Below are 23,881 nucleotides of genomic sequence, written 5' to 3' on the forward strand. Positions count from 1 at the left end.
CATCTCTTTTCCTTTCTTCAGTGTTCCTTTATGCCTCATTGAATCCATTAAGCTCATTATAGTGTGCTTTTTAAAACCCTTTCTCAACGCAGCCAGTTTCAACTGCTGGCATTAAGGCAAGGAAGGTTTCTTCTGAAGCAAGAGAAACAGGACAAATTTGAAGGTAGTCAAAGGATGCCGTTCAGCTTTCTCTCTTGGTTGCAGCAGCACATTCTAAGGTGTTTAAAAATACTATCACCCAACCTATACTTGGGCAGTGATGGTTCACTTACTGATGATGACATTCAGCCCATCGAGTTGGGCTACCAGCCTTCCAATGTCATGAGTTCCTCTCTCTCTTTATTTACACGACGAAGGTCGAAACGTTGCCTATTTCCTTCGCTCCATAGATGCTGCTGCACCCGCTGAGTTTCTCCAGCTTTTTTTGAGGACACTGGAGTACCTGGCAGAAATCTATACGGGCACAGGCAGACTCCGCATGGACAGCAGCCAAGGTCAGGGCTAAAACAGGGTCACCAGACCAAGGAGGGCATGATTCAAATAGTTGTCATTGTGTAACCCAATTCTAGTGAAGAAGCATGTAATAATTTCACAATGTTCACAAAATCAGTGATGTTTTATGAATTGGAGAAGAACGGGGAAGAAATGTCTCGACTCGAAACGTCACCTATTTCCTTCGATCCATAGATGCTGCCTCACCCCGCTGAGGTTTCTCCAGCATTTTTGTCTACCTTTTATGAATTGGAGGTAATTTAAAGCAAAGGTACACAAATTTGCTGGAGAAACTCGGCGGGTGCAGCAGCATCTATGGAGCGAAGGAAATAGGCGACGTTTCGGGCCGAAACGGCCCGAAACGTCGCCTATTTCCTTCGCTCCATAGATGCTGCTGCACCCGCTGAGTTTCTCCAGCATTTTGTGTACCTTCGATCTTCCAGCATCTGCAGTTCCCTCTTGAACACAGCAATTTAAAGCAACTTTTTTTAGTTTAGATTAGTTTAGTTTAGTGATGATACAGCATGGAAACAAGCCCTTTGGCCACTGGGTCTGCACCGACCAGCCATCCCTATTATTCGAGTACACACTACACACTAGGGACAAATTCCAATTTTACCACTGCCAATTAACCTACAAACCTGTACATCTTGGAGTGTGGGAGGAAACCAGATCACCCGGGGGAAACCCATGCAATCATCGGGAGAAAGTACAAACTCCGTACAGGCAACACCCGTGGTCAGGATAAAATCCGGGGTCTCTGGCGCTATAAGGCAGCATCTGTACTGACGCGCCACCGAGCCACCCCCTACATGAAGCAGGTCAATTTACTAAAACATCAGTCAATTACTGTTTGGATGATAGGTCTTAACCTGAAATCTCTGTTCTACTTTCTGCAATATACTGCCAGATCTGCTGTGTGTTTCCAGAAATGTTTGTACTTAATTGACGTTTTAACTGATCAGTTCAGTCAACTCAAATACAGAAATACAGAATAAAAGATACAAGCAAGAGCTTGCCAAACATAGGAAGGACGTCCCAGTTGAAATAATTTCACAGATAAAAGCATAGAAACATAGAAAATAGGTGCAGGAGGAGGCCATTCGGCCCTTCGAGCCAGCACCGCCATTCATTGTGATCATGGCTGATCGTCCCCAATGAATAACCCGTGCCTGCCTTCTCCCCATATCCCTTGATTCCGCTAGCCCCTAGAGCTCTATCTAACTCTGAAATGATAACATCGTTTCCTTATTTTGAAGCAACACAGCAAGTGATCGAGTAGTAGTGGGTCATAATAGTTTAGTTTAGAGATACAGCGCGGCAACAGGCCCTTCGGCCCACTGGCTCTGTACTGACCATAGATCCCCACACATTGACACCACCCTACACACACTAGGGACAATTTACATTTATACCAAGCCAATTAACCTACCAACCTGTACGTCTTTGCAGTGTGGGAGGAAGCCGAAGGTCTCGGAGAAAATCCACGTGGTCACGGGGAGAACGTACAAACTCCGTACAGGCAGCACCCATTGTCAGGATCGAACCCGGGTCTATGCCACTGCAAGGCATTAACTCTACCGCTGCGCCACCGTGTCGGCCTAATTTGGGCACAAGGGCTGCCCAGTGGTGTTCATGTAGGAAGAGTGATGCCAACCTATAAATCATGTCTGCATTGATAGTACAATAGATTTTGTTTCTGTCATTCTTGTGGAATTATTCATTCAAGCTGTGACTTATTGTAAAACCTTCACAAGCTCAACCAGTTGTTTTCACTGCAATCAAACAAGTTACTGCACCTTCCATGCAGAGCACACCATTGTTGTGCTTGTAAACGCACGTGGGGAATGGAGTTCAACCAAAGCTTCCCTACACCATTACACAAGTATGCCTGCAGTGGACGCATTTATAAGTGTCCTTTCAACTAATTATTATAAACTGCTTCTCACCAGCCCATTATTTAATTTCCTACCAATACTGTAAAAGTTACTGATTGAAGTCACCATTCCATCTCCTTCTGCTGCCAGAATTATGGGTTGTGTATCCATAAGCAAATAATAAGTTGCTGTCATTTGGTAAAGGGTTTGTAACTTCCCTGTTCTTTATCATCTATAGATCTTGTAAAAAATGTCCATAAATAATACTTCACGTTACGTTCAGCCTTCCAGTTATATTAAACAGCCAAATACCAATGAAGCAATGAGTTAGGGGGATTATATTTCAGATTTGGCCCAGGCAGCTCTGAGTGAGCAAGTTGGGATGGAGTTTGGGATGGAGACAGGCTGCCAGAGGGAACTAGACATGAAGCAGGACACTCCTCAGGTGGCGAGGAGGAACACTGGCTCTCTCTGTTGGCCGTGCCACCACTGAATGCTATTTATCACGGCCATGAATCAATGCTCAGCTTTGGCAATTCTTCCTTTCCACCTAAAGAGGGAAGGGTGGCAGTGATGAGATAGCATTGAGTGGCCTAGCGAATCCAGCAGCAACATTAAACATGTGAGAGGCCAATCTATGATAAAACTGTACATCAGTGCATCATACCATATACATTCACATCCTTAAGACCAGAAACTAACAACGAAGCAGGATGCAATACATTTAACAGTGTTAAAGATCAGAATCAATATCACTGAGCAGTTTCATAATGTCATTTTACTAGGACATTGCACTGATTGGTATCACAAAGGAAATTATCAGAAACAACCATAATAACTGAGAGAATCATAGCCTGCAGCAGGTAGACAAAAATGCTGGAGAAACTCAGTGGGTGAGGCAGCATCTATGGAGCGAAGGAAATAGGTAACATTTAAACGTTGCCTATTTCCTTCGCTCCATAGATGCTGCCTCACCCGCTGAGTTTCCCCAGCATTTTTGTCTACCTTTGATTTTCCAGCATCTGCAGTTCATTCTTAAACATCACCTGCAGCAGAACTCGATTCAGTGATGGCAAACTGCATCATATACCATTGCTAGGAAGGCAACATATACATCCTACGAGGAAACTGGATTCTTCGATTCATTCTTTAATGCAGTGCCCAGGGCCACCCATATTTCAGAGTCGCATGGATTGAATAGAACCCAAGTGTGTAAATTTAAACCTACCTTCCCAGTGGACTTTGGTCCTTTCCAAATGCAGAAGTAACAGATGACCCAAGCAGCGAGAAGACACAGAGCCAGTTCCCATCGTATACTTCCAATCTTGTCAATTCCCGAAGATAATCCAAGCACTCTACGTCTGAGAATGATCAATAACATTTTATCAAAAACATATTTCAACCATTCTTATTTTGCATAAAATGCTGCAAAGAGTACCAGATAAATTAGTAACAATATGGCAATTATCATTTTTTTTAGCCAAAAGCTATGTGTCTGGAAAAATATGAACATAATATCTCTATAAATACTTTTAATTGGTGTTGCTACTTATTTGAAATTAATACATTCTAAATCTGCATTTATGGACATCTATAATATGATAATAGAAGGTGTGGACAGGTGTATGGGTGGTTGACATTTAGAGGTATATGGGCAAATGTGGGCAAATGGAACTAGTTTACATGGGGCATCTTGGCCATCAGACAAGTTGGGATTAAAGACCTGTTTCCATGCTCTATGACTATAATACGATAATGAATTAGATATTTCCAATTCCAAAATCTAATATTCCTGATTCCCTATAATGCAATACAGTTTTTGTTGCTTTAGAACTTAGGACGTTAGCATTTTAATACACGTATTTTGTTGTCTGAAGAGATGGTTTGTTACGCATTTTGTTCAAGTCATTAATATCATTTTTTTTTCTAAAAACAGCACCTCATATTTTGCTTGGGTAGTTTACACCTCAACGGTGTGAACATTGACTTCTCTAACTTCAGATAGCCTCTGCTTTCTCTCTCCATCCCCTTCCCAGTTCTCCCACTAGTCTTACTGTCTCCGCCTACATTCTATCTTTGTCCCGCCCCCTCCCCTGACATCAGTCAGAAGGGTCTCAGCACGAAACGTCACCAATTCCTTCTCTCCAGAGATGCTGCCTCACCCGCTGAGTTACTCCAACATTTTGTGTCTACCTTCGATTTAAACCAGCATCTGCAGTTCCTTCTTACACATTAATATCAAATCTCTATCAAATCTCTTATCAGCCTTCTTTGCTTGAAGGAGTACCCGACTCAGACAAAATAGCAGAAACCCTTATCCCAGACCTATACCTATATTTATCGCCCTCTAAAACCTTCATATATATTACAAAATATCAGAATTGGATGCAACACTGCAATGTTTGACCATGGTCAACATAATTTCCCTGGTGTCATTTTTGAATCCCAGGATACCTGAGACTTGGGAAGCAATGACTGGAGGATTACCAAAGATAAAGCTACAATGATGATGGTGACAATGCATATACATTACCCTTACATAATGTTTAATAATGACAGCAGGAAGAGATTGTGGGGAATCATGCTATTGGAGCCAAGAAACTAATCCAAGTGGTCAATTACCAAGTTGCATATTATTGGTGACAGGGGCTAAAGGTGATGTTACCTACAAAGAATGTTTGCAATGCAGAAGAGCAAGATTTTGCACATGCTGAGATACATTCCTATATTAGTGCACCGCAGAAAAAAATTGACAAAGAGCAAATCTCTTATATTTCAAGGTTCAAGAGATCCATGATCCACATTTGAGAATTGCTGGATATTTTAGTTCATTTATGTGGTTTAGAAGTCACATTCAAGACTATGAGTGCATCTCTAGCTCCCCTTTGGAAGGTGGTTTGAGTTGTCATCTGAACCACTGCAGCCTCTGTGCTAAAGGTATTCCCACGGAACAGTCGTGTATGAGTTCCAGGATTTTGAACCCGTGACTTTCATATGATTGCAGATTTGTGATGTGCTCTAAAAGGGTTCCTGTGTTGCATAATAGTGAAGACAGAAAGACCAACCATCTAAGGTGAGAGATGGATCGTAGACGTCTCTGATTGTCCTTGATTCAACTGAACCCCTTCAGTGTTTTCTGCAATCACACTCGTCAAAGCCAGTTCAGAATATTCCACCACAATGCAAAATCGTGCCTTGCAGCCATGAAATGGTTGTGAGCCCTTGTTGCATTCTACACCATCAAGCTCACAAGATATTGATGCTGAGGGATTCAGTAATAGCAGTGTTGATATGACCTGAGGAGTCGTGATTGGAATGTCTCATGTTGCAGGTGGTCATTGCTTAGCAGAGAGATCTGGGAGCAGAGGTGTATGGTTCTATGATGGTGGCAAGTCAGGTGGACAGGGTGGTGAAGAAGGCATTCGACACCCTTGCCTTCGTGGCGAAGAGTATCGAGCACAGAGGTTGGAACATCATGATGCCAAGTTGGCACATCATTGATGTACAAGTTGGTGATGAGAATGGCTCGAGATGCAAAGGGTGTGGAAGAAATTCACCAGGATGTTACCTGGGCTTGGGGGGCTTGAGTTGTAGGGAAAGGATGAAAAGGCTGGAATTTCTTTCTTTGGAGCATAGGAGACTGCGGGGTGACCTTATTGAGATGTAGAAGATCATGAGTGGCATGGATAAAGTGATCATTCACAGGCTTTTTCCCCTAGAGAGAGGAGTGAGATTTGAGGGACCTCAGAGCAAATTTTTCACTCAGAAGTTGTCTGTATCTTGAATAAGCTGCCAAAAGAAGCTATAGAAATGGATACAATTACAACGGCCAAAAGATACATAGAGAGTAAGCATTTGGAGGGCAATGGGCCAAATATAGGCAAATGAGAGCAGCCCAGAATGCCAACTTGGTCAGCATGGACCAGGATGAACTGAACGGTCTATTTCCTCGCTGTATATCTCAATGATTCTCTAACTCCAAGTGTTGTTTGCCACATCACCACAAGTTTTAAAGGTTTAGCTTCATCTTAAATCGACGATGATCTGAGGTCTTCTTCTTCTTGTCATGTCACCAGACTTTTCCAAGCCATTGCATAACGCAGGCTCTTGCACATGGGTTGAAGATCTTGAGATCTTCTGGTCTGTAAGTCTCTGGGAGGAGGGGGCAGGTAGGTAAGTGCTCCATAGTTTGGGTTGCCTCCCCGCAGTCACATTCGGTTGGCCCATCATTGTTGTACCCCCACTTCCAGGAAGGAAATTGCTATAAAACATGGGAGGGGGACACAGTTTCTTGGCGGCCGCGTGCACACCCACACACGCGAGGCTTCTGCCGTGGGCCCCGTGGACGATAACATCGGGAGCTGACCTGGTGGGTGACCGACTCCGAACTTCAGCAACAGCAGCTTCGTCCACCCCGAATCATGGGGCTTGAATCAGCCCGACGAGGCTTAAAACCGGCCGCGGGATTTCCATCCCCCGGCGGGGGCTTCAACATCGGGAACCTCGATCGCTTCAATGCAGCAATTTGATCGCGGGGCGGTGGAAGATCCCGCGGCCGATTTTAAGCAGCTCCGGGCGATGAAAGGCCCCACGAACGGGCCAATTCTTTGCTCCACCAGGACGTCTCCTTCCTCCAACCACCGCGCTCCATCCTCAGTCCCACCCCCGTACTTCTGCCTCTGACCGACACCTCCCTCCTCCAATCATCACGCTGAATCATCATTTCCCCCCCCCATTGCCTGCTGACTGACACATCTTTCGTCCAATCGGCACCTTCGACCATCAGCCCCACCCCCATTGTCTCGCGGTAAGCGGAGGTTTTTAATATATTTTATTTCACTGAATTTCAAAATCTGGATTACAAAACATGGGGGGGGGGGGGGGGTGTGGTCCCCCACCTCTCAAAACATGGAGGGGGCGTGTGTGTCCCTGTCCCGCACCCTCCCCCCTCTCGGGATTTCGACCCATGCCCACTTCTGCATGAGGGCTTTGCACTGTCCGACCCGTGTTCTGAGGCAACTGAGGCAGAACCAGACTGACCATGTCTCTTTCACTACCAATGGAAGGGTCTCCTCGGGGTATAGTGGCAGTGTGTGGGGTTTTGATTGGAGGTGTGTCACCCAAGCATCTATCCTACAGGTGTGGGCGGGGGTTATCATTCAGGGGTTGAACTGCATGTAGGAAGCTACTTCTGGATTTTAGCCACTTTGGTGCCTGGCCGAGTTGGAAGAGTGGGTGACGAGGATCATCCTCCTGCTTGCTGCCTTCCACTTTTGAGGATACTGCTCTTCTGATTGGAGGGGGTGCAATACCACACAGCAGTAACAGGTCGTGTAGGTTTGAGGCGGCCAGAGATGGTTCTGCAGTAATGATCTGAGGTGATATGAATGAAATGGGATACTAACACACCTAACTTTATAATGGAAGGAAAGTCACTGATGAACTAGCAGCAGATGATAAGACCTAATCAATGGCCTGGAACGTCGGAAATAATGTCCTGGGGCTGTGATTGACTGCAGCTACTATGACGTTCAATTTTTTGACAGGCAAAACTGCAACTACCGTAGATGTTTTGGCCTATGATTGCACGATCTTCAATTCCAATAGGTCTCGCCGACACCACACTTGATCAAATGCTCTTCTGATGTTGAGGGCAGTCATTTTCAACTCATCTCCGGTCCAACTTTGGTCATTGAACCTCCATTGAGACCAAAGCAATTTAAAGGTCCAGACCCGAGTGGTTTCAATGGATCAGAAATGTTTCTCCACAAAGCAGATTATTGGATGGTATGCATCCCTTTCACTGCATGTCCAAGACACTTTACATCACTGATAATTCACCACTGATTTGAAATATTAAGTTTCTCTCCCCATAGATGCTGCCTGACCTGTTGACTACTTTCAGCGTTTTCTGTTTTTAGATCTGATTTTCAGAATCTGCTGTTTCTTGCTTTTCAATTACTTTCCACCATTTACATGACGTGTAATGTTGTTTGAAGTGCATGGTTGAGAGAAGATTTTCCACATTGTCTGATAGATGTCAATGGCTCTACGGGAACAACTTGGCTGGGGGGGTGGGGGGGGGGGGGGGGGGGGGGGGGGGGGGGGGGGGGGAGAGTGCCAGAGCACGGCTTCAAGAATACTACAGCTGAGATTCCAACAGGACCTACAGTTTTCCCTTCAGCCATGTCTTGTTCACTCACAATCTGGGCACAGTTATTCAAAACTGAAGAAAGGTCCAGACCCAAAATATCATCTGTACATTCCCTCCACGGATGCTACCTGACCCGCCGAAGTCCTCCAGCACTTTGTTTCTTCCTCAAGATTCCAGCATCTGCAGTTCGATGTAGAAACATAGAAAATAGGTGCATTCAGCTCCTCGAGCCAGCACCGCCATTCAATATGATCACTGCTGATCATCCAGAATCAGTACTCTGTTCCTGCTTTCTCCCCATATCCCTTGATTACGTTAGCCCTAAGAGCTATATCTAACTCTCTCTTGAAAACATCCAGTGAATTGGCCTCCACTGCCTTCTGTGAGAATGAATTCCACAGATTCACAACTCTCTGGCTGAAAAAGTAATTCCTCTCAATCTCAGTCATGTATCTCAGTCATTAAGGATTGGGATATTCATGGGCATTCCTTGTGCTGTTTAATAGTAAGATTAAACGAGAACTTACCAGTTTGAAGTTTGATCTGTATTTTATGAGGATTTACGATGATGGATTACGTGAAGAGCCCGCTCAGCACGCATGCGCGGCATACTTCAAAGCAGCGGTGTGGAATCACAGATAGATACAGTTATTGAAGTAAACATAGTAAAGACAAGGAGACATCAGTTTATCAATTTGACCCATATTAATGAGGGTGGGAGCGGAGGGCACGTATTCCCTCATCGTAACTCCTCATAAAATACAGATCAAACTTCAAACTGGTAAGTTCTCGTTTAATCTTACTATTTTACTTCGGAGTCACGCGAGTGATTCCGTGAAGACTTCAAAGCTCTGTGATTTCAAACCGTGTAACAGGTATTATTTCATGCACTGCCGAAGTCCTAGAGGGAGGAAGTGTTTTATCGTAATCAACCAATGAATCTGTTTGTAGAAAAACACAATGGTATTTTTTAACAATAACAATAAAGAAATTAAATTGCTCCCCTGGGCTTAAATTAAATATTTGCAGTCTGTAAAATCTTTTCTGCAAATAAAACAGGTTTTGCCAACGGCTTATTATAGAATTTCTGAACGGTCTTTCCCCCCACCATCCTGCTGTAGCCAGGATGTGGTCTATAGGCACGTCCATTCTTTTAGCCGTCGACGTGGATGCTGCCCTGGTGGAATAAAATTTGTACATGTTAGTGTTTATGAGCATAGATTGTTCCAGGTTGACCCAGCTGGCTTTTGGGCATCCCCTGCTATGAGGCCATCTCGCAATCCCATGTTGGCTCGTACCCTTGGACCATAGGTTTAAATTTATGAGTTTGACCACCACAAGGTTTTTCATCTCCCTCGAATATTTGGTTTTAAATGACTATGTAGCATAGTAGGTGGGTCATGGCACTGTAGCTGCGTCCTTCATCGTGGCGGGTGTAAGCCCGGAATTCCACAACTGGATTAGGTGTTCCTGGTCTGCTCTGTTTGATCAGTACTTCTCCCATTTTTGATGATGGACAATGACAGTTTTTTAGTGGATGTTCGGAGGGATCTGACATGGTGTCGAGCATGACTGTCCCAGTCCCAGAATAGGTTTAGTGCAGAATTTGGACCCTCTGATTTTTTCATGGCACGGATACAAGTGCCCATCAACATGAGTGTTAATTTTGAGCATGGGGAATACCATCCAGGTTGAGGGATCTGGTGGTTGGGAACCATCCCTGTGTAGGTATGTCAGGACTATCAAAATACTGAGCATCCCATTTGTATGGCGTACCTTGGTCGATTATGGGGCAGAGAGTTGTAAATACATAGAAGAATTAGTTTGACCAGCTGGTGGGTACCGCCTGCATGGCCTGGTTCCCAAGCGTCCTGGAACTGGGCCTTTGCAAATAAATAGACAGGCAGGGCACTTCTAGCTGTGTTGATGGCTCTGTAGCTGCGTCCTTCATCGTGGTGAAGGTTCGCCAGGAATTCCAGTACGTTGGTAACTGTAGCGGTTGAGTAGGTGGTCCCTGTATCCAAGCAGTAGTTCTCCCATTTTTTGATGCTGGACAAGTGCTGTTTTTTTAGTGGATGTTCGGAGGGATGCTGACATGGTGTTGACGGTTTTAAATATAATAATCACCCAGTCCCAGAAATGGTTTGTGCAGAATTTGCAACCCAGGAGTTTGATTTTTTCATGGCACGGGTGGCTTGTGCCCGACACTGGGTGTTAATAACTCTGGGTCACTGGGGAATACCATTGGAGCTTCAACAACCATGTCATGTAGTATTGGGAACCATGGCTGTGTCGGCCAGTCGGGTACTATCAAAATACCTGAAGCAGAGTCCATTTGTATTGTGCGTTGTCCCCGATTGATGAGGCAGAAGGGAGGAAATGCATAGAAGCATGAGAATTTCCCCAATCCAGCGCGCTGGTGAAAAAAATCTACCGCTGCTGCCTCAGGGTAACGCTTTGGTTCCCAAGCGCCCCACATACATAGGTATCTGGTGCCTGTGATGCAAATAGTAATCATCTTTATCTGGCGTGCCATATTGCTTGATTAGTTGTTTTTGCGAACCGGTTTTTTTTTTTGGGGGGTTTTAACATCCATTCGACTTTTTTGGGTTTAGTGTTGTTATTAAATTTACGTGACCTGGTGTCTGCCACTGTATTTAGCTTGTCCCTGGCAGGTAAGTTGCTGATAGCCAAATATGTGAATTTGGACACGCCATTGCCAAATGTTGTGTTGACCAACTTGTCGCACTGATCACCGATTTTATGCCGCCCATATGGTTAATGTAGGACCCCCACCACCGTAGGGTATTATCTGTTTTTGCCGGTCCAACGTGCACATGCAAGTGATGCATATTTATGCATATGCTGGTTTTAAACTTCATAAAAGTCACCCGAGCTTTCATCATCTCTAGATAATTGAATGCCCATGGTGTAAGTGGTAACGATGACTCTGGGTTAGTCCGGCTACTACTTGTGCTGGATATAGAGGTAGTTGCTTCTTTAGCCTTGACAAACCACTGGCATCTGTTTGGATAACAACCCCGTAGGGTTAGATTTGATTGATAATAGGCTGAAACTATGCCAAACGTTCTCTTGGCAATGTTACAGTCACGTAGTGATGGCTGACGTCAATTGTGAAGCCCCAAGTAGTCCATGATAGAGGATGGCTTCAACTTAGATTTATCTGGATGTAAGCCAATCCCAGGGTTTTGAATAACTGTTTGGTAGCTGAACAGGTAACATAGTCAATTCCATGGTCTTGCCTACCATTTAAGATATCATCAAGAAATGCCATGACAATATGTTTTTGTCTTCTGGGGGTGGAAAGACGTCCCGTCCGACAAGTCGGAGCCACCGGCCAGACGCCTCTTCCATGGTGTTACTTCCAGCCCGCTGCTCAGGCACTAGCCACCAGCCGGGCTCGGCTGTGGCTTTACATCCAGCCCGCTGCTCAGGCGCTAGCGGGCTGGGCTCGGCACGGTGTCGGGGTATAGCGGACCGCCCGGTAAACGGTCCTACTGCCTTGTTGCTGCCCTCGCCAGATGGAACGCTCCTCCGTGGAGTCGAGCGGGGGGCAGGTCTGTTCAGGCGGCTGTCTTTCCCCCCAGGCGGGTGGAAAGACGTCCCGTCCGACATGTCGGAGCCACCGGCCAGACGCCTCTTCCGTGGCGGTACTTCCAGCCCGCTGCTCAGGGACTAGCGGAGCTGGGCTCGGCACGGTGTCGGGATAGCGGAGCGCCGGGTAAGCGGTCCTACCGCCTTGTTGCTGCCCCCGCAATGGAAAACGCTCCTCCGTGGAGTCGAGCGGGGACAGGTTTGTTCTAGAGCCTTTCTTCTCTGCCGGAAAGCAGAAGGCTCCCTGTGAAAGAAACCCCCAACCTCAGCTTACCTGACGGTCCGTTCTTTCACCTCCGTAGCGGGAGCGCCAGACTCCCGCTGTGCCGCTGTTGCTCTGCTGAACGTAATGCCGCGCATGCGTGCTGAGCGGGTTCTTCACGGAACCACTCACGTGACTCCGAAGTAAAATTGGCCATCACCATTCACTGCAAGATGTGAGGGAACTGCACAGCTTTGATCTGTTAAATTGGTTGCAAAATCTTTTAATTATTTTAACAGTTTAATGCCTTAGCACACTAATAGTTCTGTGTTGTAGTTTCATCAGAAAAGCATCTCTTTTTTTAACCCTAACTGGTGATCTTCTACATTCCACATTGAACCAGTATTGGTTTAATGATAATGCTATGGGTGGGGGGGGTGCAAGCTTATAAGGTAACAATTGCATTGAAATGAACGTTAGTGGGGGCATATTTTTTGAGGAGCCATTTATGTTCTAAATCTATCTCCTTGGAACAAAGCTGATTGGAGGTTATAGAAAATAGGTGCAGGAGGAGGCCATTCGGCCCTTCGAGCCAGCACCACCATTCATTGTGATCATGGCTGATCGTCCCCAATCAATAACCCATAGAAACATAGAAAATAGGTGCAGGAGGCCATTCGGGGCACAGTTAGCACTGCTGCAGTCTCACAGAACTAGCAAACAGAGGTCAATCCTGACTTCCAATGCTATCTATGTGGAATTTGCATGATTCCCCTGTTGCCGCGTGGATTTTTTCCAGGTTCTCCAATTCTTTCCCTGATTCCAAAGATGTATAAGCTGGTCGGCCACTGTACATCTCAGCTTGGTGAACGCTAGAATCTGGGGAAGTTATAGAATCGTGCAGTGGTGCAGCATGGAAACAGGCCATTCAGCCCACCCTATCCATGCTGACCAATTTGGCATACGGGGCTAGTCCCATTTACCTGGCATTTGGTCAATAACCCTCTAAACACCCTTTCAATACACCTGTCTAAATGTGTTTTCAAAGTTGTAATTCCATCTGCGTTTCTTGCTTTCTCTAGCAGCTTATTCTAGATACAATCTACCCTCTGAGAAAAGGTTACCCCCGAGGTTCCTCTTTAATCACACCCCTCCACCTTAATTATGTGCCCACTAGTTTCAGAATTCTCTACCCTGGAAGAAAGACTGTGAATGTTCATTTTATCCATGCCCCTCGTGATCTTACACTTCTTAGCCTCTCAGACGTCAAAGAAAAAAGCCACAACCTATTCAACCTCTCCCTGGAACTCAAAGCTGACAGCCAAGGTAACATCTAGGTCAATCTCTTCTGCACCCATTTCAACTTAATGACATCCTTCCATTGCTGGGCAACCAGACCTGTACACAGTACTCCAGGTGTGGTCTCACCAACAACTTCTATAGTTGCATTAAGATTTGCATTATGATTCCACACATTCATCTCCTCCCGCCTAGATTACTGCAACTCCCTTTACACTGGCATCAGCCAATCTTCCCTGTCCCGCCTGCAACTGGTCCAAAACGCCGCAGCGAGACTCCTGACGGGCACCCGAAAAAGGGACCACATCACCCCGATCCTGGCCTCTCTCCACTGGCTCCCTGTGCGGTTCCGAATAAATTTCAAGATCCTTCTTTATGTTTTCAAAGCCCTTAACGGGCTTGTCCCCACCTACATCAAAAGTCTGCTTACCCACCACACCACCTCCAGGTCCCTCAGATCGGCCGACTTGGGGTTACTGAACATCCCGCGGTCTAGGCATAATCTCGGGGGCAACCGCACCTTTGCGGTTGCAGCTCCTAGACTGTGGAACAGCATCCCCCTTCCCATCAGAACTGCCCCCTCCATCGACTCCTTCAAGTCGAGACTTAAAACTCATCTTTATCTCAAGCCTTTCTTGACATCCTCTGAGTGAGGGCTATATGTATGTATTTATGTATGTACTTAATCTATGAACCACTGTTGTATAACGTTAGTACCTCCACCAATGTAAAGCACTTTGGCCAACGAGAGGTGTTTTTTAAATGTGCTATATAAATAAAAGTGACTTGACTTGACTTGATGTGTTCATGTTTACACTTAATACCTTACCCAATGACGACAAATATGCCAAACGCCTTCATCACACAGTCCCAACTGACTCACACATTTATGGAGCCATGCACCAGTATCCCAGATCCCTGTGATCTACAACACACTCCAGGGTTCTATCAATGACTGCACAATTTTACATACTAAATTGCCACATTTCGCATGCGTCAAGAGTTAAATTCCAATTTTCGTTCCTCAGCCCACATCCCAACCGATCTAAATCCTCTCTATCCTTGGATATCCTTCCTCCCTGTCCACTACAGCACCAATGTTGGTGTCATCTTGAAATTTACTAACATTGTTAACAAATTGTCATCGTAATTGTTAGTGTATAACGCAAACCACAACAGACCCAGCATCAACCCCTGCAGCACTGCACTGGGCATGAGCCTCCAATCAGAAACACAGAATGAGAGGCACGGTGGTGCAGCGGTAGAGTTGCTGCCTTACAGCACTTTCAGCGCCAGAGACCCGGGTTCAAACCTGACTACGGGTGCTGTCTGTACGGAGTTTGCAACTTCTCACCCTGTGGTTTCTCGGAGATCTGCGGTTTGCTCCCACACTCCAAAGACGTACAGGTTTGTAGGTTAATTTGCTTGGTATAATGTCCCTTGTGTGTGTAAGATGGTGTTAAGGGAGAGAATGCACTAACTCTGTACAGACAGCACCCGTAGTCAGGATCAAACCTGTGTCTCTGGTGCTGTAAAGGGACTGTCCCACTTGCGTATCCTTGGCACGTTGAGGCGCAACGGTCCCGCGAAGGTCGGGCACGATTACATGCTTACGCACAGCCGTCTGGAGCGGGTGACATCATTTGAAAATGGACACAAAGCTGGAATAACTCAGCGGGACAGGCAGCATCTCTGGAGAGAAGCAATTGGTGACGTTTCGTGTCGAGACTCTTCTTCAGTCTGAAAGAAGGGTCTTGACCCAAAACGTTACCCATTGCTTCTCTCCAGAGATGCTGCCGGTCCCGTTGAGTTACTCCTGCATTTTGTGACTATCTTCAATTTTCTTAGCCTCGCTCTGGGAGTAGAAGTGGGGGCGGATCCGGACCACAATGGCCGTGAGCCCCAGGCCGAATTCGGCGATCATTTGCCTGCTCCTGCTGCTGTTGAAGGTGAGACGTTGCGTCAGGTCAGGGTCTTGGGCCTGTCCCACTTTGGACGTCAGTTCCGCGACAGGCCGTTGGCGCGCAAAGATTTTGTTCACTACAAAGATTTCGGAGCCCTGCGCGATGTCACGCACAACTACATACCCCTCCGCGCTTCTCAGTGGGACCGGCGAAGTGGGCGAATCACATGGGAGTGTTATATTATGCCCCTGTCCCACTTAGGAAACCTGAACGGAAACCTCTGGAGACTTTGCATCCCACCCAAAGTTTCCGTGCGGTTCCTGGAGGTTTTTGTCAGTCTCCCTACCTGCTTCCACTACCTGCAACCTCCGGCAACCACCTGCAACCTCCGGGAACCGCACGAAACCTTGGGTGGGGTGCAAAGTCTCCAGAGGTTTCCGTTCAGGTTTCCTAAGTGGGACAGGGGCATTAGTGTAATGGGTGCTTGATGGTTGGTGCAGACTTGGCCAGCTGATGGATCTCTAATACATCTGCTATAGGTGGTTAAAGTCGTAAATGGTGCAGGTAGAGAGATACTGGTTACATTAGCAGACAGATCAATAACTAGGAGATTCAGACCGTATGCACTAGACATGAGAAGCTAGAACAAAAAAAACAAGAAACAAATGGTTGGGGTATGGAATACATCGCCAAGGGCAGGCATTAAGGTAGATTTACTTGCAGGGAGCTTTCGGATCTGAACTTGAAGGACAGAATTTGTAGGGTTTTGAGGAGAGGAACACATCTAGTTCTGGGCTAAATAAATTAAAAAATGATTCAGTTTAATCCTAAACCAGGGTCCGAATATAACGAACGAACAAAGCATGAGGTAGATAGTTATCATCACCTGAAAAGGTACATTAAAGGATTTGATAAGCAGTCAAGTGATGGCCAGGAAGGTGACTTATATGAAGGGAGCTTCAGTAAACTTGGTCTGTACACACTTGACTTTAAAAGAATGTGAGATGGTCTCTGATTTTAACACAAAAACAGTTCCAGGGCTTGATAAGGTAGGTGCAGGGATTTTGCTTCCCACCGCTGCATTGGTTCAAAAATAGGAAGAAATTACTTCAGACAGAGGTCAACTCATACACAGCTGAGTTGATAGGACCTTGGCTCAATGATTCAAACACAAGACTGCGCCTCTGACAGCTCACACTGTGACTGCCAAGGTGATGCATATTTAGGAAAGAAATGGGAGCTTGCCTGAACGTACTTTGCAGTTATTGAATTGAAACAGACTGAACTGACATGGCAAGGTTGGATTTTTGTAATACAGAAAATGATACTCATATTTAATGCTGAACTAGTTAGATATTAGTTACTGGCATGAAGACAGGTTGCTGCTTGAGTGAATGCCTTTGTTGGTACAAAAGGCACACAGTGTGCATTAGTTAGGCCTCTACAAGCAATAATGACTAAATCCAGATATATTAGTTCGGTGATACCAGTATACCCGTGGGAAGATTCTTCTCTGGTTAGAAATGATGCATGGAATCTTATTACTAACTCGCAGGTTTTTTTACAATGTAAAAGTTAGCATCCCCAATTGCAAAGCATTCTCGCAGAACTGCACAAACACTTTGGGACAAGCTACAAATCCATAACCTTCTGCCTAGGAGTCAATGAAACTCCACAAACTTGCCACTGACACCAAAACAACTCTTGTCATAACTTGTTCATTCACAAACTTGAATGGAATGACAATTGGCCATGTTGCTGTCAGTCAATACATTTTAATTAGAATCAGTTCTGTCACTAATTCGATGTTCAAAGTTAACAGCATGTCTACCATAAAATAGTGCCAAATTGGATGACTCAAAGCATTACAAAACTAGCAAATTATCTTCAAGATTTGCATTGGGGTCACTGTGGAAATGGCTTCTAATGAGAGTGCATTCACGAGACTGAATCAATAATCCCTCACTCTCAAAATTAGCATTAAGGGAAGTGGAATAACCTGTTAGATGCAGAAATGACACCCTGGCCCTTAATATGTCATGAATGAAATGATGCATCCTGTATAACCATTTGTATTCAAAATAAATCTCAATTTAACTTTTACCATTAGTGATCAATTTGGAAGTGATGTGATAACTAACTGCATTGAAAAAAATAATAGGAACTGCACCTGCTGGGAAAAAATGATTAAATAAGACCATGATGAGAGGCAGTCTATTAATCGGACAAAGGAACTGCAGTCTACAACTTGTCTATAACATTCTGAACTCACACAGTAAATTAAGTACAGTAGAATGAATGGCTGTGAAAGGCATATTAACTCACTGCTCTTGAAAGTCGCTGCTTAAGGCTTTTCATGCTTGCTGCTAAAGATTTTTTTTGATGCTTTAACACATTTGCTTCCCTTCCTCAATAAACACCTCCAAAAGATACAATTTCTCCCATTTGTTAACTGTCCTCCACTAGCTGCACACATGCTGCTTTCTGGTTACCAAACCAAAAGGCTGTGGTTTTGGAATACAAGGAGAAAATATTTTCATCAACTCTGCATTTCTCCAACGAACGCAACACACAACAGACTAATGAAATCTTCCCGAATCCAAATGTCAATTTCACATTTGGTCCCCTCATCCTGCCCCAGATCATCAACGAGTCATTCATCACATTCACCCAACAGAATATGGAACCTCTGTTAGCACTTTGGACCCTTCTACACACAAGGCAGTATTCACCGTGCTTAAATGGCACTTGTCCCAGGTAACAAAATTACTTTTCAGAAGACATTAGACTAAACTGTTTTACATGAGACAGTATCACTAAGACAATAGCAAAAGTTTCAACTAATCTGGCAAGTACTTTGTAAAGTTCTTTGATAGTATCGCACTTTAATTACTGTAAATTACCAGCAATATAAAAGCCTGGCTTTTGTCCAAGTCTAAGTTATCAGACAGAAGCAGTATGTTGAAAACAGTGTAATGTGTTTGCTTATTTACAGTTACAAGAGGAATCAAGTTGTCACAGGAGTAGAAGGCAACCTAATCTCCACTACACAGCTACACCTCTTCACCAGATAAAAGCTGCCCAGAGTCTGATCTCCCCAGAGGAGCATGGGTGAAGCTCAACAGACTTGGTACTGGAGTTGGGCGTTTCAACGCCAGCGTGTGGAGATGGGGGCTCCCTCCGCCAGAGCCCAGCCTGTGAATGTGGAGCAGAACAACAGACAGCCAACCATGTCATCTCTGGGTGCCCGCTCTACCACCCACCAAATGGAGCTCAGTGCCTGGCAGACATTGATGCAGAGACAACAACTTGGCTGCCCAACACCCGGCTTGAGATCAAACTATTCCTTTGGTTTATTTATGTTTCATTCGCAAGAAGAAGAAGAAGAGGAACCTACTGTTTGTATATTAACTTGGACAGATCTCGGATGAGCATTTCTGAAAATACTTTGCAGATTCCTTCAAAACAATGTTCACATTTGATCGCTCTCCTGAGGGTGTCGACTCCAGTCTGCCGTACCTAACGATGCACCCAGAACCCCCTCCCACAAGTGATTAGGGTGGTGAATCTCTGGAACTCTCTGCCACAGAGGGTAGTTGAGGCCAGTTCATTGGCTATATTTAAGAGGGAGTTAGATGTGGCCCTTGTGGCTAAGGGGATCAGAGGGTATGGAGAGAAGGCAGGTACGGGGTACTGAGTTGATGATCAGCCATGATCAGATTGAATGGCGGTGCAGGCTCGAAGGGCCGAATGGCCTACTCCTGCACCTATTTCTATGTTTCTATGTTTCTAAAATGACGATGCCATTTAGAGGTGCCATTAAGAAAACACAAAACAGACCATGATACAAGAACGGAACTCACTATCAAAACATGGAGGGGACGGGGAACGCATTTTTTGGCGGCCGCGCGCGCATGCGCACACTTACACACGCGCGCGAGGTTTTCGGAGGCTCAATCCAGCGCTAAATGCAGCTCAACTGCCTGTCTCACCGGGTTAACTACAGCCCTGTCTGGACTGACGGGACACCAGCACTGCTTCTCCACGCTGGCCATATTTCCCGCAAGCCCAGGCAGGTTAACCTGGCGGGGATGTCGCCCACCTCTCAAAACATGGGGGGGACGTGTCCCCTCTGCCCCCCCCCCCCGGGTTTTCCGCCCCTGATACTGCCGCCCATCAACATTTCCTCCCCCCTCTCCCACCCCCCCCCCCACCCACCCCATTCCCACCTCTCCACCAGTGTTGAGCAAACCTTTTTCAATATCTATGTAGTGTAGAGCAAAAGGCAAAGAATGAGCTGGAGGTCAAATTCTAGTGGATTTGATCTGCCCTCTGCCACTGAACTCACCACTGATTCCAGGGGCACAGCCAGCTAAGCTGGGTGGAAAAAAAGTAACTGCTTAGTTTCACTCCTCGCACTTTAATGTAATATTAGTATTTTTCCATTGGTTTGCATCCATTAAACATGTATTTAAATAAAGGGACTAATATTAAAAAATAATAATTTCCAACTTAAAAATAATTTAAATCTCACCAAACTGCTATTAAATGCATGGAGTCAACAGGCTGGACATCTCCTTGAGGTTTGGTCACTGCCTAAGGAGTGCTCTTCTGCATGGAATGGATACACCACAAGGGCTTTGAGTTCAATTTGATCTGCGTAGGGGGAGGGGGTCATACAAATTTAGGTATTGTGCTGGGGGTGGGGGTGGGGGCAACATGAAGTATGGATGGGTCAAGTCCAATCTGGTCCAACATTTAGAGGCAGTACATTTTCCCAAGCAGGATTAGTGAGAAATGATATGCCAAGTAATCTATGGTGAAAAGTTTAAACATGGATGCACAAGTCTCTTTGACCACAGCACTTCCATGGAACTCCTTTCCTGAAATACGGATTTTCCATAAGTGCACTTATCTCTCCAAGAGAAAACATACGGGATAAATTAACAATGAAATGGTAACACTGGTGCTTTATCTAAAAGATTAAATACATTACAACATATAATAGTGCATTGAAAAGCCATGATTAGGTATGAATTATTTATAAAAAATGTAATGGGTCAAAATGAGCTTTGTATTAAATATTGTGTTTCTCAAGACCTCTACTGTTCATTTTAACTTTATCCATAAAACAAAGGAGAAATATGAAATGAGTAAACTTTTTATCTACAAGACCCAGTGAACAAATAATAACTGTATTAACATACACATTAGTCATCTCTCTCAGCGATAACCCTCTATGATTCTAGAAATAGAACACACAATCTTTTAAATTAATTTCAAAATTTAAGAAAATTATTAATTTCATTGTTAATACATATTTTCAATGCAAAACTTCCTAAATACATATTGTACAGGAATTGTTTAATATTACTGCATAATACATTTTTTTGGTTTTAATCAGATTATCCTATACTTACTCCCAGAACTCAATGACCGGCGAAGTTGCATTTGGTACGGCTGTATGATTGCAATTGGTGGCATTCAGCTTCTGAAACTCTAAGCAGTTTTCTTCAAGGGGATTAAAGAGACAATCCATGATTAAAAGAGTAGTTACTAATGAAGGTTGATGCATATATATCAGATTTGTGACCCTTTAACGTTGACTTTAAGGCACAGCATTCTCACATCTTACCTGTGTTCCAATAATGTCCACAGGTGGCCCAAGGCAGTTCAGTTGTAAAGCAATTGAAAAGGTAGAATATGGACCAAGCCAAAACAATGATGTAAAACACATTTAAATGTGCCTCGATCACCTGGGTAGCAAATCCGATACCTGCCAATGAATAAGTCTTCTGTTAGTTGCTGTTGCTTATTCTTTTAAAATATTCTTGAGTGGTCAGAGGGAAGACAGTAGTACCAATGCTTCAAGATTACCTTCAAAGAGGGGGCAAATCTTCCTCCAGCATGTAATTCCCCCTTCACTGGTGTACTGGCCCAGGGCAGTCTCCAGTAAAAACAAAGGTATACCACAGCCGATGAAAAAAATTACATATGGGATGAGGAATGCCCCTGGAAGTAAAGAGAGCAATAACCTTTACTGAGAACTAGACAACACAAGTTAAAGACAATGTTAGTACACTCCCCTCGTTTACCCAACCCCTACTATAATCTGAAGAGGGGTCTCCACCCAAAACATCTCCTATTCCTTTTCTCCAGAAATGCTGCCTGACCTGCTGAGTTACTCCAGCTCTTTGTGTCTACCTTCAGTTTACACCTGCATCTGCAGTTCCTTCCTACCCAACCACAGGTTACCAGCTATCACTCGGGACTGACTGCCTGATTAAAAGTGTTTCTGTCGGTTCCACATTTTCCCAGTCGCACTCCACATAACACATCCGAAGAGCTTTTTTTTTTTTTTAAATTGCACATTTGGCGCCTTCAACCAGTGCAAATTCCCACACGATTGGCTTTAATATGTTCATTGAATATGTTAGTTAGGATTTTTAAAAAGAAAAGCTATGTGATTGTACCGCCTCCGTTCTTGTAGCAGAGGTAGGGGAACCTCCATACGTTCCCTAATCCAATGATCTCCCCCGCCACAGACAGGACAAACTCCACTTTGTTATTCCATTGGCCTCTTTCTGACACTCTCTTGTCGTTGGAACGAACTAAATTGACGTTGGAAGCTTCGATCTCCATCGTATCTTCTGCCTTCCCATTGATTATTGGAATAGCTTTCTCCGCTCTCATGACGCTCTAAGGCCGACTGAAAGGGAGAGCGAAAAGTTTATGCGGCGATTATTGATTTCATTTTTGTTTTTTTTTTCAAATATTGCATCTCTTCCAAAACTTGCAAATTATAAAGCGCGGCAAATTGATTACTATCTGAGGTTAGGTCAGAGAAATTGATTAGTATCTGAGGGTTGATTAGACAAATTGGTTAGTGTCTGAGGTTAGGGGGAACAAGATGAATATTTAAAAATAAATTGAGAACGGCACACAAAATATAATTAAAAAGGCCATGTGATTTGGATTTACAATCAATAAATTGGTGGCATTTGCCCCCCCTCCTCCCCCGTGTAAGCGACCGGTTAATGAAACAGACATGGTGATGATGAATTACTCACCCGGTTTAGTTTCGCCGCTGACCCGCCTGCTTGTCGATTTCCCCCCAGTAGCACCGACACCCGAGTTCCGCAATGGCTTTCTTGTTCGCCGTGTGGGTCCGTACAGATGCACTTGGTCCTCTGGTGATGCCTTCTGCGAAACGAGTGACTTGAGAAAGCAAACGCACTCTTTTTCTCAGATGCTGCTGCACTGGACCCGAGCCATGTGCTGCTAACTGAGCCCTCTCGCTCGCCGTCTGGCTGGCTGGGTTGTATCAATTTAATGGCGCAACACCGTGGGTGAACAAGTTGGTGGGGAAAAAGTCCACCGTCCGTCCGTCCGTTCGTCCGTCGCAACTTGCGGGGAGGCCGGGTTTGAAAGATGAGATTTCCAGCCGGCAGCCTAAAAAACACAGACAAAAAATAGCGAGTGGGGAGGATGTGAGGAGAAATTCAATTGTTACCCCCCCCCCCCCAAAAAAATGTAGCTATCAGCAAACTAGTACTGGCTGTGGGGGAATGCGAGCACTGACAGGCAGCAGCTCCTCGGAGATGACAATTGAGACGCTCTGCGCTGATGGGATGGGAGGGAGCGTGGGAGCTTAGGAGGTGTTTGGCCCAAGAACGGGACATCCAAAAACCCTCACCAAAGCAAACAAGGCGATTTGTCCTTTTTTTAAAAAAAACACACACAAGGGACTGCAGATGCAGGTTTGCAAAATAAAAGATACGATATGCTCAGCTGGTCAGCGGCATCTCTAGAGAACATAGAGAGGTGACCCTTCTTTACTTCTCTCCATAGATGCTGCCTCACCCGTTGAGTTTCTCCAGCATTTTTTTTTGTCTACCTTCTTCAGACTGATCTGTTTATCTTCCTTTTGCACAGCCTCCTTACTTATTTGCACCCTCGGGACTCCGATCTTGCTGGTGGTAAACGCTGCCAGACAGCCAGCAACATTGAAAACAAATGAATGAATTGTTTGTGTACAGTTTCGCAAGACAAGTGTGACTTTATTTTATTTCACCATAGAAGGTATATTTGTCGCCTTAAGAATTCTTTGTCCGACATCTTTTGAACTTTTCAGTGAGAGTTCGGGTGCTATAATGAAAAGTTGAGCCGTTTATTTGTAGTTTATTTCTTGGTCAAATTGTGTTAATATATGAAAGGTGATAGAAGGAGTAGTGGGATTTTGTACTGCATCTTAGATGCTTATCTACCATGTTTCTAAGTGCGTATGTACAGTGATACTTGTGCTGGACTCTATACAAAAATGAATTTCACTGTACCT

At 44.8% G+C, this 23,881-nt stretch overlaps 1 protein-coding gene across 1 annotated transcript in view; it reads right to left on the bottom strand.

Annotated features, from left to right (window-relative positions):
* Positions 1 to 23,133, bottom strand: part of slc6a11b (solute carrier family 6 member 11b) — a 187,162-nt gene extending 164,029 nt beyond the window's left edge. The window contains exons 1-6 of the mRNA XM_055648238.1: positions 22,614 to 23,133; positions 22,017 to 22,252; positions 21,421 to 21,555; positions 21,179 to 21,319; positions 20,964 to 21,054; positions 3,598 to 3,730 (exon numbers count right to left, since the gene is read on the bottom strand). Of these exons, the coding sequence (XP_055504213.1) occupies positions 3,598 to 3,730; positions 20,964 to 21,054; positions 21,179 to 21,319; positions 21,421 to 21,555; positions 22,017 to 22,236 (720 nt within the window). The 5' untranslated portion in view covers positions 22,237 to 22,252; positions 22,614 to 23,133. The remainder of the gene's footprint in view (positions 1 to 3,597; positions 3,731 to 20,963; positions 21,055 to 21,178; positions 21,320 to 21,420; positions 21,556 to 22,016; positions 22,253 to 22,613) is intronic.
* Positions 23,134 to 23,881: the final 748 nt, after the last annotated feature.

The sequence above is a fragment of the Leucoraja erinacea genome, chromosome 16 (genome assembly GCF_028641065.1).
Source record: "Leucoraja erinacea ecotype New England chromosome 16, Leri_hhj_1, whole genome shotgun sequence".
Taxonomy (NCBI): domain Eukaryota; kingdom Metazoa; phylum Chordata; class Chondrichthyes; order Rajiformes; family Rajidae; genus Leucoraja; species Leucoraja erinaceus.